This window comes from Mesitornis unicolor, unplaced genomic scaffold (genome assembly GCF_000695765.1).
Source record: "Mesitornis unicolor isolate BGI_N332 unplaced genomic scaffold, ASM69576v1 scaffold2625, whole genome shotgun sequence".
NCBI classification, from domain to species: domain Eukaryota; kingdom Metazoa; phylum Chordata; class Aves; order Mesitornithiformes; family Mesitornithidae; genus Mesitornis; species Mesitornis unicolor.
In genome coordinates, this window is record NW_010183259.1 from 58,188 (window position 1) to 81,577 (window position 23,390).

The 23,390-nt window shown below is 45.0% G+C and overlaps 1 protein-coding gene across 1 annotated transcript; it reads right to left on the bottom strand.

Moving 5' to 3' along the window:
- KIF26B (kinesin family member 26B) lies at positions 1–23,057 on the bottom strand (the record flags this gene model as incomplete). The annotated part of the gene is made up of 5 exons (XM_010184046.1): positions 1–590; positions 2,452–2,602; positions 3,972–4,174; positions 18,247–21,697; positions 22,895–23,057. Coding segments are annotated over 5 exons (4,117 nt in total), but the record flags the coding sequence as incomplete, so codon positions are not given.
- Between the last annotated feature and the right edge of the window lie 333 nt (positions 23,058–23,390).

Genomic DNA, 23,390 nt, shown 5'->3' on the forward strand with positions numbered 1-23,390 from the left:
TAGCACCATCTGTACACAATAAAGTATGAACATAAACATTTGAATAATAAAGATTTGCAAGGCACTTAAACAGTTTTTATGGATAGGTTTTCTTTTAATGAACCTCTCAGTGGAAGTCCTACAACCACCTTTCCTCCTCCCTCAGCTAACGCAGGGAAAGAAGTGTCTTCTGCCAGCAGTTCTTATTTACAGACATGTCCTTAAAGGTTCCTCAAAGTGCTCTTTTAGGCTAAGAGAATTGACAACCTTGTATCTCCATTTTTCATGCTTGTCCTGTTTTTTTTTAATACTACTATTTTGTATAGTAAAACAAATTCCTCAAACACACAGCTGAGACTTGACTCCAACCTTCATCCTCATTCCATTGTCTTTGGGATGCTATTCAGAAGGGAAAAGGAGGATGGCAGAGATGTGCATTGAAGTTCTCTTGAGGTTCGTTCTTTACCGGCGTCTAGAGGTGATGTCAAAACAGGTGATCATCATGAGATGGGCCTTGCAGAAGTTGACGCGGTTCTCTAAACGCTCAGTCACACATTCCAGGGCCTCCAGGTATTCCAGAGAATCCAGCTCAAATACCTCCTCCAGATCAACTGCAGGAAAGAAAACACACAGGTAGGAAAAGCAGACAAAACCCAGTGGCAGTTGGTGGGAGAGAGAGAACTGATTCAAGTCTTCAAACCCATCAGTACTGCATACAACATTATCTCTGGCTTGTCACTGTCATTAAAAGTTGCCTTTTCTGTTCAATGGCTATGAAATGGCGCAGCAGCTTGCTGATAGTGAACACCACCATTAAGGTTGCATTGGATGCTTTTCTGAGTGATCTGCTCTGCCATCTTCTCCAGAACTTCAGATGCCTTTTGCCACACTCCAGTGTCTTTCCCCAAGAAAAGCCACCAGAACTATTCTTCCAGCTCACTGCAAAGAAACCGGCTGGCACAGAACAGCTGTAGGCTTCAAGTTAACCTTCACAGCCATAAGGAGCACACAGGTTGGACTTGATGTTCTTAAAGGTCTTTTCCAACCAGAACTATTCTATGATTCTAGGTTGAACATGATAGGGAAACTCAGCAATAATGTGTAAAACAGGCCAAGTTAAATCTGTGTACAAAGATTTTGACTGTTTACATTCAGGGTCTGCTTCAGCACCATGCTTAAGCAAATTTTGAGTGCTAAGCACATACATAAAGTCATCCCTATTTGAGGCATGCGTATGAGGCATACTGACTCTCTCACACATTCTGAAATGTCAGAAAGACATTATTTAAATAGGTGCTCTGCCCTGAAAGGGCAAGTCCTTTGCTGAATTCAGAACTCAGAGTTAGAAACCAACCTCCTTGCTCCTCACACCTCTCCCTATCCCTTGTGGCTCTCACTAGACCACTCAAGAGCAGCAAGGGAAGATGCACACATCAACCACCTCAACATAGGCGCCCGTATGGTGCTAGAAACCAGCTGGGTCTACATTGTCTGAGCCAGCACTTCCCATCTTATCTAGTCCCTGAGGTCTGTGCTGTCCTTGTGGTTTTCAACATTTATCACGATGGAATCAGATGCTAAGGCATCACACAGTAAGCGGACAGCAATGTATGGCAAATTCCCTGCTCCCTTTAAATGTCTTTTTTACGTCTCTCCTTAATAGCATTCCTGAAACATACACTGTGGCTGTTTTGCCGGATATACCAACCTAGTGTTAACTTATGGCAGCTGACAAAGGCAGAGCTAGGATGCTTAAAGAGAACACACCAGCTAGCTTTCTTTTACCACTTGCAATTGTCCTAAATAAATTGAAAATAGGTTGGGGTTTTTTTTCCTAGAACTCTGATATGAACTTGTCTGCTTGGTAATACTAAAAATTGTTGTAAAATTACTGCAGTTCTCTTTATCTTTTTTCCTTTGAGGTGCTGAGGTCCTTCTTCATTTGAATGTGAATGCTCTTCAAGCTCTCTGAACTTTACACATCTGCAGTCATAAAAAATGGGCCAAATTAATTTTTCATGTAAGCCCACTGGTGCCAAGGGACAAGTTTGCTCCACAGTGTTATTTTGTGGCAGAAGAGCAGATTTATAATACTGCTCTTATGTCTGAGTGATCTGAGGCCAAAAAGAAAAAAAAAATCTAATTTTCGGGAGCTGTGGTCTGAAACACATGAACGTTAATCTACCAATGGCAATATTCACCACTACAGTGCTGTACCATTTCAACATTGAGCTCGCAGGCAAAAAGGATTGTTCAGTTCTACTATCAACATTTAATAAGAATTATAGGGACTGGTTCTAGAAATACAGTCAATCTAAAACTCGCCCTTAGGTCCTATGTCAGTTCATTTTAGTTTACAAACACAGTAGCTCACATCTCATTCCTAGCAAACATTTTTGCCCCCTTCTGTCTCCTGCCATGAAATAAACCAAAGGACACCTATAAGTCCAGGCAATAAAACAATGTCCTTACATTCACTGAGCCATTTATTAGGATCCAGCATCAGGTACTGTTTGGTCACCTCCAGTTCTCTCATTAACCACTCGTACTTGGCCTTGACCTCAGCAATTCTCTGCTGGCGATGCTCCAGGATTTTCAGTTTGGCGTTGAAACATATCACCTCCTGCCAACCAGGAAAAAGCAGCAAGGTGAAGAGGTGAAATACCCAGATCCATTCAGGCAAATGATCTTCCAATCAATAACACTGACAATGAGTCATTTACTCTGGAAACGTATGAATCACTTGCATGAAATCATCCATCATCTATTTTATTTTTATTGCTTTTGTTTGGTTTTGATGTTTTCCATCAGTGAGCTTTGGAGACTTTGCAACGATAGTTAATAATAAACCATAATAATTAATAACAGGCAGCATCTTGAAATCAGATTAACTGTAGCAAAACATTTCTGGTTTTTGTCACCAGAACTTTGGCTAAGAAAAACTAAGCTCTTGGGAGAAGGAAATCCGTAGCTTGCTGTATTAAAATCCTAAATACTTCGCTGTACTTGGCGCATAAGAAATGCAGTAGTCTTATTATAAAATAATAGAACTGGTAGCAATATCAAATTTAAAACATCTTTAAACAAAGAGAATATGTTATGGAAAGCTCTAGCATTCACAATCACTGATAAAGAGATATTTTCTGTGAAGTTATGAGGCACAGTTAGCAGCACAGGGTGCAGTGCTGTCTGGAGACACCCAGCTTGGCCTTGCCTGACTCTGAGGGGTGGCAGCCACGAAGTCGCACAGTGAGACCACAGTGAGGGCTGGGCAACCCTCACTAGAGGAGCATTCCCAATGCAAGAAATATCCTCCTCCAAGCCTGTGTGAAGGTCCCAGCCCTATTCTGCCTTCTGCTCTGTAGACAAATCTGCTGTGTGGGTGAAGTGCAGAGGAAACTCCACCCCAACAAATGATGTTTTTCTCCAAAATCATATCAGAAAACACCACCACAAACAGCCTAACCAAGCAACAGGAACTAGGAAGAAAACATGCCTTAAAATAATAATAAAGTCTATATCCACAGTTACTCTACAATTGGTGCCATTCCATCAATTTCAGATACTCTTCCCATTCATACCTCACAAAAGCTGACCTTTCATTGGAAAAGGTCCTGATCTTTTTGTAAATTTGGAGGCATGAGGTGGGCAGGGACGATTTTGTTAGAAAGAAGACATTAGCTGTCCTGAAAACAATGCCATCACAGCACTTGAGGCACCACTGCTGCCTTGCAAGACAGATGTGACAAGATGCTGAAGCATAGGAACCACCAAGACTATAAGCATGGGGCAAAAATGCAAGGTACCAATGTCCATTAGCTGGTATAGAAGAAGGCATCATTTGAGTCGTAACTGCTCTTAAATGAGAGAATAGGTTTTGCTGCCTTTTGAATTAACCATATATGATGGTACACACTTCTGACTCCATAACCCGAATTCCCCCTCTTACATCCTCCAGCAGGAGGGGGACAGATTACCTGGATCGTACTCACCTTGCTGTCCCCACCTCGTCGCCGCTGGAGCCTCTCCACATCATCTATCTCATAGACTTTGATCTCAAAGGGCTCCCCCAGCCCTCTCTGCCCGCTCCGCAGGGGCCCATCCACCCAGCGCACCCCGGGGCTGTTGGCAGGCTTCCTAGCTGGGGAAGCGGTGTCAAGGGATAAAGCTGGAATAAGCCTCCGTCTCTGTGAACCTGCAAATGCAGAAAGTGCCATTCCATGTTAGCACAGTTGTTACCTCTCCTTTCTGCTCCATCTGCAGAGAAATCTAATATATATATATATATTCAGCCTTCTTACACACAGAAGTAAATGGAGTGAAAACCCAGGGAGGCCATGGATACTGGGGTGAACTTTAACTGTGATGTGCTGGACCCACTCACCGTGGATCGGATCTTCACATGTTCTTTGGTGCTTGACTTCAGGATTTGATCCTCAGAGGCCATATGTAGCCTAAAGTTTCCAGAGGTTGCACTGGCTTCCCTTTGCCCAGGTCTCAGTGTGTACAAGTATGCCAATGAAGGACCAGAGCAGCAGGCTGGAACTGGTCTAGCTTTGCTGGTCCTGGCTCTTACAGCCTAAGGACAAGCATTAGCCAGCCTCTGCACAGACCATTTCCAGAGGAGGTGTGGTTTTGTCTTTTTTTAATCATAGCACAAAAAACACATTGATACCCAAATTCTTTTACTATGCTGGAGTTGAGTGCCAATATACCCGAATCTTTGCGTACCACCACCGTAGGCTGGCTAGAGCAGTAAAAACACTGGAGGAGACAAAACGCTTGCAGTAAGTACACCTAAGCTTGGTGATTGCCACCAGATTTGCCTTAGCCTTCAGTAGAATATTCTGCTAAAACATTTCCCTCTGTCCTGGTTTACTGGGACAGAATTTTGGAGTCAGTTTTCTCTTGAGGAAAACTGTGATTTTGTAAGGACTACAGCACTCTATTTCAGGGGAACAAAGTTGATAAGACACTCTGTGGCCAGTCCTGGTATGCAGCTTGCCATAGGGATCAAGGTCTTGAGCATTCTTGAGTTGGCCAGTTGCAGAAATTAGGAGAAGCAAAAGCCAGGGCAGATGACCCAGGCTAACCAATAAATACTATTCTATACCACAAACATCACATTCACTATAAACTGGGGAGTTTGCTGAGGATGGCCCTCCTGGCTCCTTCTTCCCTCTTCCATGGCTGACATCTCAAGAGAGACTTGTTTACCATCTTACCTGAGGCCTACTCCCTCACAATATGGGCTGAGTATAACTCTGTGTAGTTTGTATTATATTGTTATTAATATTACGTTTTGTTATCATTATTTTACTAAATCTGTTTCTATTTCAACCCACATATCTTTCCTTTTCCTGACCCCCATCCCCGGGTGGGGAGGAGCCACCGGATGACAGAGCAACTGTATAAACCACAACACCCACTTATGCACCTGTAGCACCAGTGATGGGCACGAAAGGAGCAAGAACAACGGGTTGGCAGAAGGGCTACTCCTTGTGCCTGCTTCAGTACCAGTGCTTGTGCACACAAAAGAAGAAAATCCACTGGTTACATTTTCTTGCTTGGTGTAGTGCAATCAGAGCAATGATTTGGTTTAAAAACACAAAAATTTTGTAGCTGACAGCTCCTGCAGGGTCTCCCTTAGGAGACAGCCGGAATAGAAGAGATGGGAGAAACCAAAACCAAAACCCAGATCCAGAAAGTTTGAATGACACTATTAACTGACTCTCTTGGCTGCAGTAACAAAACTGATGCCAGCGGGGAAGGCATGCAGAATGATCATGCAGATTTTATTTTAAAAACACGATAAAATCATTTGGAGGAATCTCCAGCACTACATTTCTTGAAACTTGAATGTAAATAACTTCTACATGTCTGCCAACTTGGTACTTCAATGAAAGCCAGGGAAAAAAAACAGCAACAAAAACAACAACCTGAAAATATCTATTGGTTGCCTGCTTTATGTATTTGCAAGTAAGAAAGCACTGTCTAGCTTCATTCGTGGGAGTGTGTTTCTCTGCAGACTTTGCAAACTATCGCATCTTAGCCCATACATTTCTGAGTGCAGTGGTCTGTACTAGAAACCAGCAGTTTGTAGCCAGTAATTAACCTGTAAATGCTATCTCTAAAGTAGATGGGAATGGTCTATCTTACTGTTTAGCTGGAAAGCGTAGTCTGCAGAGCTTTTATTTGAATCCATCCGAGATAACTCTATGCAAGAAAAAGAGAGCACAGCTGAGGCAAGTAGACAGGAAGCTCTACAAGGCCCCTTTACACAAAGCACCCTGAGATCTGGACTCCGCACCCTGTGACACCTACCATAGGGGATTTACTAATCAAACTGCAGCCCGGCAAAAAAGCCCATGACTGAATAAATGAAGCCTTACAAATACCAGCAAGCAGGAGTTACTTCAGGCCTGTGGTACCACTCACTGGAAGTCAATGTCAGTATTCACTTACCTTGAATCTATTATTTCGGTTAATCTCTAGGTTAAACTGCCTGATCAAGAGAAGACTCAGATCTTGATAAAAGGAAAAGCAAGACCTGACACGATACCATAGCTAAAAAAGTGACAACAACGAGAGAGAGGCAGTTTGGGAAGACCTCAACAAACTGCAGCACTAAGGGTGACACTTGTGAGCAATGCTAGAGGCAGGCAATCAAACAGTGAGAGCAGCTGCCTCCTTACAGGGGAGGTGAGGCAAGGGGGTGGACTATCAAGTTTTGGTACATGCAGGGAGAGATCCTGCAACAGGTTCAGTTCCTCCTGGGAAACTTGCTTAAATGTGAAGGGCACCAAGTACATCCCTAGTGTCACTCAAGACCAAAGGATTTAGGCATTAAATACTTTTTAAAATGCTTTTTAGGCTTTTGGCTACGATGTCTCACAGGAGCAGACTTTCAAATTGTGTCTGAGTATGAAAGCAATCTCTTTCCCATCTTTGCTGCTTGTCAAATTTTAGAGCCAGCAACAGTTACAAGCACTGTTGCTAATTCTTTCTGCCCCGCACTGATGGTCACATCCCATTTCATGCCATGCCTAAGGACTAGCTCCAGCATTTAAAGGAAGCAGCTGAGCAGACTGGAAATTCCTTCTGTCCAGCTCTCCCACGCATGGTTGAACTATGACTAAGCTTAGTGCCTTTTTCTGTGAGGTTTGATTTTCTTCCTTTTTTCTTCCCTCTTCCTCTTTTCCCCACCGTGGCTGTTAACAACATCTTCTTGTGTAATGGGGCACTTTTAAACCATCCCCGCTGGAGGAACTGCTTCTCTGAACAGAGCCAAAGCCAGGTCTGAGCCACTCTGGGAATGGAGGGAGTAGCTTCGCTTCACCGTGCCACAAGAACATCATCAGGTTCTTTTTCGGACCAAAGCAAACCAGATATCACCGGGGTATGAATTACAGGGATGATGGTGAATGGTTTTGCATTTTATTCCCATTCATATCCATTTGGCTCAATGAGAAAAGGAAGCCTGTGGTCTAGAAGGAGGGCTCCAACGTGCAGCTCCAGCTAACAGCACTTATTCCTCGAGGAAGAGGCAGCGGGTCCATCTGCTTGCGAGGCAGAGAAGGAAGAGAAAGAGGGATGTCTTTTTCTCTGAGCCTTGAATGCTGACTCAGGATGATTCATCTGAGGTTTCGGGTGCTTTGGGGAGAAATGAAAGATCTCCTACATCTTCGCAGTGAGACAAAACTGAATCCAGTTTATTCTAAACATGTACTGATAGGCTGCTTATTAGCCCAGGTACAGAAAATAACGGCGTCTTCCCTGCCACTGACCTCTCCATTTAGCCTTTGCTTTGTCTGATTTCACCTTAATTGGGATCAGTAGGGAGATGCAGCCAAAGCAGAGCTTCAGGGTGTGTGTCACAAAGCAGCTGATAGCTTGCTCATCCATATCCGCGAGCAGAGATAACAAATAAATTGTTAAAATTAATACAGTTTTCCATTTACATAGAAAATACCCATTTGAAGTCCCAGATTTATTGGGAGCACATCAAGTGATGGGGTTAGGATCTCAGAAAATTGGACTGTATAATAAATAAAAGGCTTTTGTAGGAATTACAGCACTCCTCTATGTCCCTGAACACATCTTCTGAAGGCAGCGATCAGCCTGGGAGCTCAGCAGGAACAGCTCTCAGCCAGTCCCCCCCGCCTCTGCCCCACAGGCTGGGACTCGGGGTGGGAACCCGGCCCAGCACCTCGACAAATTGGCTGACCCTCTCACCACCCAAATGGGATTCATTCCTCCGTTAAAAATCCCCAAATTTATACCAAAAGTCAATCTGAAAGAAACCCTCTAACCTGAGGCCAGGACAGATTACTGACACCTTCATTTAGAATCATAGAATCACAGAATCATTAAGGTTGGAAAAGACCTCTAAGACCATCAAGTCCAAACGCCAACCCAACACCACCATGCCACTAAACTACGTCCTGAAGTGCCACATCACATTTTTTTAATACCTCCAGAGATGGTGATACCACCACTTCCCTGAGCAGCCTGTTCCAGTGCTTGACCACTGTTTCAGTAAATAAATTTTTCCTAATATCCAATCTAATCCTCCCCTGGTGCAATTTGAGGCCATTTCCTCTCGTCCTTCTGCTAGTTACCTGGGAGAAGAGACTGACCCCCGCCTCACTACCCCCTCCTTTCAGGTAGTTGCAGAGGGTGATAAGGTCTCCCCTCAGCCTCCTCTTCTCCAGGCTGAACAAGCCCAGTTCCCTCAGCCACTCCTCATAATTCCAGACTCTTCACCAGCTTCAATGCCCTTCTCTGGACGCACTCCAGCAACTTAATGTCCTTCATGTAGTAAGAGGTCCAAAACTGAACACAGTACTTGAGGTGTGGCCTCAGCAGTGCTGAGTACAGGGGCAAAATCACTTCCCTACTTCTGCTGGCCACACTATTTCTGATACAAGCCAGGATGCCGTTGGCCTTCTTGGCCGCAAGGGCATATTGCTGGCTCATGGTCATCCTGCTGTCCACCAACACCCCCAGGTCCTTTTCTGCATGGCAGCTTTCCAGCCACTCATCCCCAGGTGTAGCATAGCGTTGCATGACCACACAGAACATAAAGCAGCATCCCCTTTGCTAAATGCCTTGGAGAATATTTTTCACTTAGTTTGAATTTATCCATACTCAGAATAACCCCTCTTGAGCTTACCCTGAGAACGAATAATCAGACTATGATGCAGACCTGAAAATGCACAGAATACAAGATTTGCTTTTGCAACCAATCCGTTGCTCTACCTTGAGCTATAGGTTAAGGTTTGGCCAGGTAAAAATTAAGATAAAGGGCATAACACAGCAGTGAGGGTGTGCAGCATGAAAGCAGATCTGACTGAAGAGTGGCACTGAAGCCACAACAAACTTCAGCAAAGATAAGCCCAGAGAAACCTTAAGGTATCAGAAACACAGACTAAGCTAACTAGGTACGTAAGGGTAACTTTAAGGATAAGAAGACTTACTGACTTCAGCAAAATTGCTCAGCTGCATAAGGATGTGTGCTCATAAATGCCTGTGTTGACCAGGGAAGAAGCCTGAGAGGTCTGGTTTTGCTTAAGTACTGTATATTTTGTAGTTTTTCCCTTAGATTGCTTTCCAAGAACACATTCCAGAGTGAGCATCTTTTCTGTGAATAAAGTAAAGGCAAAAAGTATAAATGCAAAATCTTTATGAAAAGAAGCGTGATGCATATCTCTTCAAAGCAGGATATATCTGAATGGGATGCAAAACAACTGCTAGAAATTTCAAGGTGTTTCGTACAGAAAATGAAACCGTAACTTGATATATCATAATTCTGGAAGTTTATAGTGTGTGCTCAAAGGCAGGGTGTGGAGCCAAAGCTATTCCCCACTGCACATAATGCTATGAGAGGTAAAATTGCCTTTCCGTACAGAACCTGTCATTCAGCATTTTGTTTCTTCTCACTAGTCAGCCCATCCAAACTCAAGGCAATTACAAAAAACAGTCCTGGCTAAGTAGAGCAGTACCCCTAAGCTCCCGCCATTTTTTCTGTGGCTTCATTTCCAAGAAATACTGTGCTTCCAGTAGCAACAGCATCAACCTCAAATGTAGCACCAAAGCATTTGCTTACTAGCAAAGATTATCTGTCCTGTTCCCCCTGCTGCTCCTCACTGTCTGACAATGGGGCTCCTGCTTTGTTTGAGTTGAAAGTGCAATGCTGACACCTCCTCTCATTCCCATTTCCTAATGGGATCTGCCCTCATGGGCAACCGCCCATGACTGAACCAACTCCTCCCCATTCCTTTGACCTCCTTTCTCCTAGTTTATTTTATAGTGCACTTTCCCCAGTGCAGAGCATATAGCTATTCGCTCCCTGGATTTTCATACATTTTGCACAGTTCCCCTCTCAATTACTGAAGAAATTGCCAATGCTTTCAAGTGGAAGGCCCCTCTGATGATGTGGAGACTTCACCAGAAGTATTTAGGGTGCCCGTCTAGAGGTCAGTACTCCGAACACCAAAGAATCCAGGCATTTATTGCTAGAAAATCTAACCACCATTGACTCTTCCTGGCAACTCAGATTACATAGGAAGGACAGTGTTGCACCAGAATATCTGGAATAGGAAACACTGACAGGATCCATCACTCAGAAGAAAATCTTCTATATCCACCTCACTGTAAAATAATTCAGGTCATATTCTGTGTTGACTTATATGTAATCCTGCTGCTGTGAATCAATAAGAAGTGCAAGGACACTGGAGGCTAGAAATCACTGCTTGCTGTACATCGGAATAAAGCAACACTTGTTTATAACCTTCCATCCATACCTGTACTAGATATGCTGCTTCTGTACTGCTATAAGGAACATGCTGATCTACAGCCTACTCCTAATTTTTCTCTACCCACCCAGTTCATTGCTTAACATTGCTTCCTGAATTAGTGTCTCACTTTTAAAGGAGCTTTTCAGGGCAGTTTAGAGCGGATGAATGAGCACTCCTGAAACCAGATCAGGAAGCAGCCCTCCTGCAGCGTGGCAGGTTGACAAGCAATCTGGGAGATGCTCCAGGGAAGATGCACATCACAGGAGGTTGCGTTTTCAGCACCCACAATCCCTAGCAAGAAATGACCAGAGTTTTTTCTAAATATTTATCTCACTGTAGGCTGGATTGTGGTTTAACAGGTATTTGTCAGCATTGTGGCAAACCTATCTGACAGGAGCTTGTAACAAGGTGGGTGTTGGTCTCTCCTTCCAAGTAACAAGCCATAGGACAAGAGGAAATGGCCTCAAGTTGTGCCAGGGAAGGGTTAGATTGGATATTAGGAAAAATTTCTTTACTGAAAGAGGGGTCAAGCACTGGAACAGGCTGCCCAGGGAAGTGGTGGAGTCACCATCCCTGCAGGGGTTCAAAAAACATGTAGAGGTGGTACTTCGGGACATGGTTTAGTGGGCATGGTGGTGTTGGGTTGATGGTTGGACTTGATGATCTTAGAGGTCTTTTCCAGCCTTCATGATTCTGTGATTACTTGAGGAGCTGGTTATTTTCACTACAGGACTGCACTAAATAACCACACCAGTTGCTTGAGCAGCAATGGCAGAGGCTGCTTTGCAGACAGAGCATTAGGTCCCGACAGGACAGCGGTGGAGGCCTTCCAGGGAGCTAATTCTGTGGCCGTGTCAGGAGCAGGTTTTATTTACACCCAGCCTAATGGTGTGCAACTCAGTCATGCATGTTACATGGAGCCTTCACCGTGCACAATAGCCTGCTGCCATTTCCTCTATTAAATCATTCCTATGTTCATGCAGTTGAAAGCTCAGTGCTGGCATGCAGTAGTCAAGCGTGTAAAAAATGATTACTCTGATCCCTTTCAGCACAGATTTGCTGCATGAAATGGCCTAGCTTTGACCTGGGAAAATCAATGCTGTTGTTTTAATGAACAAAAAAAATAGGAGCTGAAGCCAGCACTTCCCCTCCCTCCGCTCCCCCACGGCTGTCCAGCCAGCAGTCACATGCACAAAATGGTCACCTGCACCCAAACTGCTTTTTCCTGTATAAACGTAAACATCCTTTGTCATGGTGAAGGTATAATGCAGGATCTAAATTAGCTACCATCACTTGTAAGCAAGTTAAAGGAGAAACGCTAGAGATACCCTTAGGCTTTGTGATACAAAGGGCAATTTTCAGCTCCCCACACTGTGCCTTAGGCAGTCAAAACATGAACCAAATTCCTTTTCACTGGGATTCAACAAGAAAAGCTCAGACTCTTTTTGTTGGTGTTTTGTTTCATCATTATCATTTTGGCCATGTTTCAAAACACAATGCTTTGCAATATTGGTTGGAGATGGAGTTTCATAATTTACAGCCCGTGGATTCAGCCTCTGGCTTTTGTAAGCAGGGCTAAGTGCTTCCAGAGGGTGAATGGGTTTGAACAGATTTTTCAGGGCTTTCCAGGAACCTCTAAATCTCCATTTTTAAAACCATTCCATCGATGAAACCCACAGCACACAAGTGAAAGAAAAAGGGATTCTAATTGTAGATAATTATTGTCATGTCTTAACAATCTGTCTTTTTATTAAAGTGTTTAAAATCATGTAGCAATCTTGCTCTGCTTTGGTGGTGAAACTTAGTACTGAGAAAGAGCCACAAGGAGTCATGAAACTTTACTGCAAAAGCCATAAAATGCTGCAGCAAGATCTTTAATTAGCTATAGTCAGACAGGTTCCCCATGCAAAGAAGATTAAAGCATGTGCACAAACACACACACACATACACATGTGCCAATCTCATCCTGGACTGGCAAGACCAGGGTCCTGCAAATGGCAAGATACACAACTCAAAATTAGGGCACAGGTCTACATGTTAGGAAATCAACATTTGGAGACCTTGATTTTCCCCCAGTCTTTTTTCTACTTGGCCTTACTATCAACAGGCTTTTTTTTTTACATTTCTACCTTCTAATGCTCACTGACAACATTCAAAAAGGCTGAGCTGGCCCAGACTGACCCAACTTAAAAGTACTTCACAGGTAAGGGCTTTCTCCCGCTCACCTCTTCAACCTCTACTAAGCCTCACCTCTTTGACCATCTCCTTCCTTCCCATGAATTGCATCTTCTTCTCATGCATGATTCCTGGGTCTTTGCCCCCGTAAGCAGGTCTGTGCATACCAGCCGACAGGCAGCAGTTCCCCTGGTGCCTTATGTTGGCTGATGCACACTTGCTGCTCTCCCAAGCCTGCTTGGGACACACTGTGCTACGCTGAGTGTTTCACCCTGCCCGCACTGGCCCCAGCACCAGTAAAGCTCCAGGCTCAGACTCAGCTCCTAAAAACCTCAACTAGAGAAAGGAGACACTCCATGACAGGGGTCTGTCCTGTCTCGGCAGAGCGCTGCAAGCAGTGATCGAGTCATGGAATTGATAAGATTAGAAAAGATCTCTAAGATCATCAAGTCCAACCATCAACCCAACACCACCATGCCCACTAAGCCATGTCCTAGGGGGCCACAGCTACACGTTTTTTGAACCCCTCCAGGGACAGTGACTCCACCACTTCCCTGGGCAGCCCATTCTGATGCTTAACCTCTCCTTCAGTAAAGAAATTTTTCCTAATATCCAATCTAACCCTTCCCTGGCACAACTTGAAGCCATAACTGCAGCCTCAGGCCTAACTATAGATAGATCTATCTAGATACACTGCAGCCCTGAGGTCTAACCTGATGTCAGATGAGAGAAGGACCCTCTTAGGCACCCAACCCTATTCCAAAAGGGAACAGGAAAGAAAACAGTCTCAGGAAGACCTCTGTGGTCTCCATCACAGCCTCATCTGTGATGAATTGTCTTAAAGTCCCTCCAGTTCTGCTGTCCCCAGGGAAGGTCTCCTTACCTCTGAAACACTGTAAGGAGCAAGGACCCATAAGTAACATCTGTAGGAGAGGGGGGGTAAAGGGCAGAAACAAGGCATTTGTGCACATTACATGGGAATGCAAAGAGGGCCTGGCTTTACTGGGTGAACCTTAACAGACCCCTGGGCTCTTGCTTTGCTGTTCGCTCACAGTGGGCAGGACCTGGAGCACCAAAGCCGCTTCTCCGAAATCATCCAGTCACGGTTTGCATTGAGAAGTATTTTAGGATAATGCCCTCATACATCCAAACTAAACTGGGGAAAAGATGCTAACAACCACAGCAGAAAAGCAAAAAGCAGGTAGGTAACACTCCTGATCTAAGGACCTTGCTGTTACTTTTTTCTCACCACTCTTATCTAGCTTTATGAGCTGGTAACCAGGGAACACAGAAATTACACAAGTTGCCCAAGGTGATACAGCAAACCAGCAGCACACCAGAGAATACAACATAGATCTTGCAAGTCCTAATCTGCCACCCAGCCTGCCTCCCTCTCATACCTGTTGTGTTCCTGGGATACAAATGCAGCTTTTGTAAAATAGAGTTCAGCTGTAATGCACTTTCTGATCACACACAGGAGTATGTACTACAAAAGCACCCTTGTCATTGCCTTCCCATGAAGCAGCACTGGGCCCTTGCACTTGACATTTCCAAGGAATTAAAAAAATAATATATAACTGGTGCTAGCGATGACTGTAGAAGCGATGCCCAAACACTTCAGTGCCCTGCTCAAGACAGCACTGCCTACTCATGAGAGATGAGACAAGGGGGCAAGGCAGCAAAGCTCTCTGCCTTCTTTTCTCCCCTGTAAAATGGGGTCTGGAATAATGCTACACCACAGGGTGGATTAAGGAGCAGCTGTGCAAAGCTTTGAAATGTACAGCCATAGATCAGGGCTAAATAGCTCTTTTTCTGCCATATGCAGTCACTTTGGGGCAATATATACTGACATGATGTTATAGGAACAATATTAAATGTCAGAAAGATGGGAATGTTTATTAAATGGATAGGTTAGCTTCAGGGGAAAGGCTTATGTGCTTCATGATGTAAACACATGATTTTTCAATAGGTACCAGAATGCAAGAGGTAGATATCTTTTTTAATTTTCTTTTAATTTTGTATGCACAATACTGGGAAGTCTGTGAACTGTACAGGTACCCAGGCAAAGCCCAAAATTTAACCTAAGGCTAACAGTGAAGGATACAAACTAGCTTTATCTTTCAAAAGCTGTCAATGTCGGTCTGATGCTTCATGTATGACATCCAGGGCAGAAGCACCTACACATACAAATAACGCACTTAAGAGCATTGAAAGACAAGATCTTAATCTCAAGAAAAAATGATGTCTCTCCAATGTGTCAGAACTTCAGAAGTAATTGTGAGATCTGACAGGGCTGCTGGTGATTCTCCTAAAGACTCTTTATAGCCCCTTTTACAGGGGCCTTGGGCTGATTCATGTCGAACGCGTCTGACAGCTAGCATTTCTGTTAATAATAATCATAAATAAAGTGGACAAGGTTGCCTGACCTGAAATGAGCATATCTATAGTGCCATATCCATTACAGCACAGTGGATCTGTGACCGCAAATCAGGAAAGGTCCAATGCTCTTGACACTATGTATTAAAATAATATCTGTCTTTTAAGAGCTCAGAACCTTTGTCTGCTATCTTTTTCATTAAAAAGTGTTCCTTAAGAGAGAACATTCACCCTAGAACAGGCCTACAGAAAGGAGATATTACAGAGGATGAAAGATTGCAAACCTTTGCATTTTTTTTTATTATGCAATAAAAATATATTCATGAACAGCTCTGTTCTCCCTTATATCTCAGCTCCTCCTTCATGTTCTCCTGCATTGAAGTCATAATCCTGGTTTTATGCCATCATAAATCTGCTGACATGTGAAAAATTATACTATTATCAAACATATCAAAACAGAATTATGATTTCGCTGCTGCAGGACAAAATGCAAACAGGAGCTGGGTTACATGAAAGTGAAGCCTTATTAATTTCTGAGCAGTGGTTTGCTGCTAGAGATATGGAAGGTAGTAAAGATTTTATTTTTTAAAAATTTGCATAAAACCTTGGTTGTATTTATACACAAATACAAGGACAACTCACTCAAAACAATACAAGAATTACTTGCAGATATAGGGAATCACTCTCAAAAATATCAGAACTAACTCATGTAGAATCTCTCCGTGTCAGGCTGAATTAAGAGAGAAACTTTGCAAAGTGCTTTGAGGGAGGTCAACATGCGAGGCCACGCCGAGACCACCAGGCACGCACCTACCAGAGACACAGGCCCTCTGCTGAAAATCCTCCACGCCAGAGATTCAGGTCCAGCAACGAGTAAACATCTGCCATGTTGCTGACCAGGGAGAGAACTAAACCACACACAATATTAGAATAAAGAGAAGAATCTGTCAGCCATCAAGAAAGCTGTATTTGATGAAAAAAAGGGTCATCTGCATAGCACAACAAACCAGTGCCACTGCCCTGCCAGGGAGGCCCAGGCTGGCTCGACCATGGAAGAGCCTCTTCTCTCCAGGTTCGTCTTCCAGACTGGTACAGAAGCGACTTCAAACCTGAGTTTCAAACAGTCCTCTCTTCTTAACTCCCTTTTCCACAGCCGACGACACAACATTCAGTCCTACACAGGGGTTATTGAAAGCCAAAGCTGTAAGCCAAAATACAACCCTGATGTAAAGCACAACACACAGATCCGAAGCTCCTCTGTAATTAAAACACAAAAGCAATGTTTTCCTCACTCATAGCTCCAGCATTGTCCAGCCTCCAATGTCCTATCTAAGCAGAAAGAAGTGAAATGAAAACAGCTAGTTTTATGAGGATCAGAGTAAACAGATCCTGGTCTCCTCCTGATTTAGTTTTGCGATGAACTATGGAGTCTAATGAATCCTCAGGCTCTGCCTAAAGCTCTTCTTGAAGTATTTTGTTAAAGTATCTCCCCCAGGGAAGGGGGACAGGGTTCTGTAGTGTCTAATAAGGATAAATATACATTGCAATTTTCTCTCTGCACAACTGCTTGTTTTCACAGAATTTGATAAATATTTTCATCTAAATGTCCTGTGGAAAAAGTCCATATCATATGGGCAGCTTCTCCACAAGATACAATCCAGCTGACAGTATACACTCAGAAATGCAAACTCTGTGGACAGATTTGTTTTCCTTTTTCACACCATACAAACCATCCTTTTTTTCCTTGCAAGTTACCATTTAAAAGTTTATATTTGAAAGGAGCTATTAAAGGAACATCTCTTCAGGAAGAGTAAAAATGTATTGCCATGTAAACTGAAGGGATAGGAAAGAGGTTTTCACAAAGTCAACTTCAGAAAGATTATTTCATCACTTGGTCTGTGATTGCACTATGCAGAGTGATCATTTTCAGATGCATCCTCTGAACAGGTACAATCAGTCATGCACTTACAGATATGGTTTTAATAGCAGTATCTATTGTATTCACATCTGTTCTGCACATGTTCTTCCTGCTACCACAGGCAAGAGCGTAATGAAAGGGAGAGTTATGCATTGCTCAGTTAGTTCACAGCAAATGAATCCCAGAGGTGAGTATCCCAGCAAGTGGGAATGGCTGGTGAATTAGGAATTCTATGAGAATAACAGATTTTGGACAGCTAGAGCTACTGTAGGATAAGTAACCACTGATATTTCACATACCTGTACACACCAGTTCCAATGCCAACGTGTATTTTTTTCAAAAGTAGGTTATGTAAGTCTCACACTTCAGGTTGGGAGAGGAGCACCCAGAAGAAAGGTGAGGTGACCCGCTGATGGATGCAACTCATCCCTGCCCTGCAATTTTCTGAAACTTGTTTTGATGGGAAGATGTATGAGTTGCAACTGCACAGGCTCTTGGAGGCTCTTGCCATCTAATTAAAAATTCCTGATTTAGTAGGAAACCTACTGGAAATTATATCTGAACAAAGATGAAGTCTTTCTGATCCTTTTAATGATCACTAAAAAGGTTTCAGGTTTACAAGGGCTTCAGCAAATGAATGTTCCCATACATTTTTATTAACATAATTTACAATTTCTTATCAGTAAATTACTGGGGAAAAAAAGGACTCATAACTCAAAAGTTAAAAAAAAAGGGGTCTCAGAGGGAGGATAACATCTTTCAAGGAGCACGGGAACAACTTTGTTCCATCTTCTAGGTGGGAAGAAGGAACTCACCGATGGTTTCGGTGGAGGTACCTTACACCTTTGGGCATCCAAGGCACACAAGGAGCAAAAGTGGGCTCACAACAGATATTGCTTTTCAGCAACCGAATTAGCTCACCTTTGGGGCTAGCCTCCCCACCATATAGCAGTTATCTGCTCTGGTCTGTGCCCCTCTTCCACACCACCACAAGCTTACCTGCATTTGATCGTTTCTTTGGATTTTTGAGGCTTCGGCACCTGCCGCTGGTGGAGCTGCTGTTCTCGCTCATGGAGTCTTGCGCTGAAGAGGCACTCCCCGTCGCCTCGCTGTCTCTCATCATGCTCTCGTAGCCGCTGCTCCCCCCACTGTGGTAGAAGAGGGCCGTTTTCCCCATGGCAGGGGGCAGCTCCCCACTCAGGACACTGCTGTTGTCGCTCCCATGACCACTGCTGCAGCGGTGAGGTTTCCGAGGAGGGGTGATCTTGCTGTAAGGTGAAGGCAGCATGTGAACAGCCGGCTTCTCATCTCCGGGAAGGCCTCCATGCTCGTCTGCCTCTGAGCTTCCCCGCGGCTGTACGCCTCTGGCACTGGTGCTCCCTTGGAGCAGCTCTGAAATCCGTCCATTGACAGCCCGAAGGGGCAATTTGGAAGCAAGGCCGGAGCCCCGGTTTCTGCTGAGGGACTGTGTTGACCAGGACATGTTCTTCCCACTCGGAGGCAGACTGGAGCTCTGCCCTACGGACTGAGGCAGAGACTTGGTTGAGAAGCTGAGCGTTTTGGTGGCAGAGGCAGACAGGCTGCGGGCCTTGGGACTTGCCAGCAGAAGCTTGCTGACTGCAGAGATCTTCGACTGGCTGGCTTTAGGGGAGGCACCTGTGGACTGGGAGAGGCCTGAGTTGGTGGGTGAGGACATGATGCTGCGGCTGAGACTCCTTCCTGCCCTAGGCATGGTGGTGTCCTTGCCAGGGCTCATTTTGGAGCTCATAGAAGACAGGCTTTCTGCTCTTTCCAGCGACAAACACTCATAGTGGCTTCCTGTGGACCTCCCAAGTGAGTTGGTCCTGCTGGCGAGCTGCTCCAGTTTGGCACTGAAGAGCTTGCTGCTGCTGTTGTTGCTGCTGCTGTTGTTGTTGCTGCTGCTGTCGATGCCAGAACCCTTCTGTCTGGCATTCAGCTCCTCAGGGAAGCTGGCCAGGAAGGACCCAGGCTGGCTGGAGGGACTGCTTGTGGTGCTGCTAGCTGCACTGTGCTGGGGACTGGCTCTGTTCTTCTGATCCAGGCTTGACTTTCTCACCGGTGGCAGAGGAGGGGTCCCTTTGGGACGAGTGAGGACGCAGTGTTTGGGAGAGGCCATTTTCTTGTCAAGGCTAGTCTTAGAAAACTGGAGGAGGGCAGGAGAGCCGACTGTGCTACAGTCAGTGGCAGTGGGATGGAGGTGACTGTCGGGCTCCTCAGGCTTGCATGCCTTTGGCAGCCCTCGAGGAAGGCTGCTGCTCTTCAAGCTGTCACCCGAATGAACAGGGCTTTGGGTTGCAGAGCCAGACACTGCCACCTCACACCCATCCACAATCCTCTTCAGACTGTCAGATCCTGGGGACACAGAGGCATCCCCGCTGCTGCTGCTAAACCTGTCTGCTGAGGGCTGCTTTGTGCCCTGCTCAGGCTTGGCTGAAAGTGCAGCCGTGTCAGTCCTTGGCCCGTCACTGCTCCCAGAGCTATCCTTTTTTACATCTTCTTCTCTCTTCAGCCAAGGGTCTTCAAATTTGATATCTTTCTTAGCACTGGATTCTTTCTCATCATGGGGATGAGCAGCCTTTGGGTCTGCAGTGACTGCAGGTACACCATAATCAGTGTCTTGTGCTTTGAAGGGATTAACAGCAATACATGGATAAACAGTGATGTTTGTCTTCATTGGGATGAAACCTTCACAGCTGCTAAGGCTTGCAGTGTTTTTGATTGTGACTGTAGTTTTCCCTAGAGCTGATATTTTGCAGCCTTTGATGGGTGGCACTTTGCTGAAAGCTTCCTCCCCCATTTCCGACAGTATGAGCATGTTGTCAGTCACTGGCTTCTGTTTGTCACTTACACAAATCATGCTGGCACTTTGTATGGTGCTCGCAAACTCAGAGACAGGGGGTTCTGCCATTGCTTCCCCGTGCCCATAGCATGCCTGGGCTATGAAGCTGTGGCACGACTGTTCACCATCACTCCCTGTGCTCATTTCACTCAACCATGAGCTGATGGATGAGCGCCTGCTACCATCATCCTGGGATTTGTCATCCAGGCCCAGCTTTGGAAGTGGAAGGAACTGTGTGATGCTGACTTCAGACACAGGAGCGGCACTGGAGTAACATTCAAGATCTTCAGATATGCTGCTGATAATACTGACTGGCCTAGACCCAGAGGCCAAAGCCTGCACAGAGCAGTCACTGTTAAAACTGATGATACTGGTTGGGCGCCCGTTGTCAAGGACTCCACTAATGGTTAGCTCTTCTACAAGGGTGAACACCAGCTCGTCCTCTCCATTCAGCTCTAATGGCTGCTGCACAGTCACCATGGTGGTGCTCAGAATCTCCTTTTTGGATTCTGGAGAAATGGTTTCTTGCTGATCGTCATCAAGAATGATCTCTTCAAAATCCCCATTGCTGGAGGACACTGATTTCTTCATGATCTGCGGGCTCATGCCTACAGGTGGGGTCCGGATTTCTGGCTGCAATAAAGATTCACTTGATGTCATCCCAGTATCCTTACTCAGGGGAGCTGGTGGTGGAGTGGAGCTGGGCAGGACTCCTTTCTGTGTATAGACCTTGCACCTCTGGGAAGGAGAAGTTGGTGGCTTGTACTCAGATGTCTTTGAGAGGCTCGCAATGCCAAGCCGGGGTGAACCCATTGGCCGAGGTTTGCCTTCCACAAACCCACAGGTGTTGAGACCTTCTCTGCTGCTCTGCAAGCTGGTGCTGTGCGCTAACTGACAAGAGCCTGGCTCTTTACTAGAGCTGCCTGTTACGCTCCTGGGAGAAGATGGAGTTGAAACATTAGTAAGAGCTCCAGAAGGAACAGGGGAGTGATTTCTCTTAGTTTTGCTGGGTGTTGCATTTCTATTTTCCTTGGCGTCTCTATCAGGATGCTGACATTCTGGCATTGTATCTTCCTTATCTGACTCTGGTAAGTTGCTAAGCTCTGCCAGCTGGCTTGAGACAGCGCACTTAGACATCTGGTCTGAACTAAATTGAGCAGGCATCTCTTCAAAGGGAAATTTGTCAGTCTCTTCGCTGCCATCTATGCAATCCAGCCTCTCCTGGAGCTCTGCAAAGGTGTTGCACTTCAGGCAGTCTCTTTCAGATGTGCTGGGCCCTGATTCACTAACTTCCTCCAACCTGCCCTCGTTTTTGGTCTTTTGCAGAGCAGGAACTATGGGAACAAAGTCAGGGGGACCCTCATTATCTGTCAGTTCCTTATCGGAAAGGGCAGTGCCATTGGGGCCAATGTAAATCACCGTGTCACACGACTGCTCGCTGCTGGACGAATAATCAGGATCACTTGATAAATGCAAAAGAGGGAAGTCTGGGTCAACAGTGTTCCTAGAATGGAAAGGCCTCAGCTGGGTTGGCCTCCGCATCCTGCCCTCCTCGCAAGAGCTCTCTCCCCCAGAAGAACTCGATGTGTACTGCAATGTTGGGGGGGGAGAGAGAGATAGAGAGAGAGAGAGAGAGAGAGAGATACCGTGACATTTCAGCATTGCAAACAGCTTCTTGCACAAAGCACAGACACAAAAAGGTCATGGTCGTATCTAAACTGGGAAATCTCTACACCAAGGCACAAAGCTCTGAAGCTTCTTATCCACAGCCCTACAGCAAACACACAACAGCATCTGATGGAGAACCCAATGCCCCAGCTCTCTCTCCCACTCAAAATAATGAGACTTCAAAAAAAAATTACTGAATAAATGGATTAGGATTTCTCCCCTAATTGAGTCTGAAACTGCGTATTTGGCAAAGGCTTTGCTGATCTCTGTGTGTGTGTGTGTGTGTGTGTATGTGTCTGAAGAGGAACAAGAAAACTCATTACACAAATAAAGCACAGAAAATAAAGACAATCCCCATTTGGTCATACTGCCAGTGTGTGGAATTGGGTAATGTGCACTCAGAGGTCTCTGGAGACACACTGCTGTGATGGTGTGTGGACCGAATCCCTTCACTTTTCTCTCCTCAATCCATTGACGAAAAAGGTTTTGTCAATCCATAGGCTGTCAATTTAAATGAAATGCATAAAATTCACTGACTATGCCCAATTCACACCATAAGCTGTACAGAGGGAACCAGAAGACCCAAACATGAAAATGGATACAGCCCATGCGCACTCTACTTGTTGGAATATCACCCTTATTTAGAAGCAGTGGGAGTAAAAAGGACATCAATGCTGGCAACGGATACACTACTTTGCATTTTTTTTTGCTCCTGCTCTCTCTGAGATGCATGGAGAATGTAAATATTCATTAATCCAAATTTCCTTTAACTCTACAGCAGTTTCATTCCTTATTATTTCATTAGCACTAAGAGCACAACTGAAAATAAATGCTCTCTGACAGCTATATCATTAAATGAGGCCAGCTTACAAACCTGCTGTAGCAGATATGTCTGAACTCCCTCTTCCGTATCTGCAGCTGAAGCATTTGCACCCCTTACCCTCCCAGTCTCTGCTGTGTGCTCTAAGCCACTTGCCTAGGACAGGACGCACACAACCCACGCATTTTGGAATTGATAACTGATTTTGTTACATGCTGCTCTACTCTAATAACGATCCTTCAGAGTCCTTCTTCCTCCCTCCTCCACCATCACAAGAAGGGAGTTATACACTGTCTTACCTTAGTTTTCTTTTTCTTCATCCTGAGCACCCTTGATGCAATCTGGATGGTGGACAGCGTCTCAGCGTAGTTCCCCGCAGCAGCTGAAATGTGAGCTATCATCGTGGTGCGGCAGTTCATATTCCCCAAAGACTCCCGGAGCAACATGGTGAGCTTGCTGTCTCTGCAAAATAAAATGAATTAAGGCTACATTAGCAAGCGAGGTTTCACTTTGACCGTTGTGATGTGACTTGGGTCTCAGCAAGACTTTTTAATGGAATCCTAATTAGTTTCCTTCCTCGGGTTTGCCCTATGTTGTGTCTGCAGCTGAGCACACCAGAAGACTCTGGACTACAATTTAAACTTCTTTCCTCTTCCCAGTTGCCCCTTTCAGTCTTCTTCTGGCCTCAGTCCTTCTGCGCTGACACCGCTGTCCATACAGAGATGCAGACCGCTGCTGGAGACTGTTAAGGAGCAAACGTCAAACTGCTGCGCCTTTCCAGTGTGCAATGTGCAA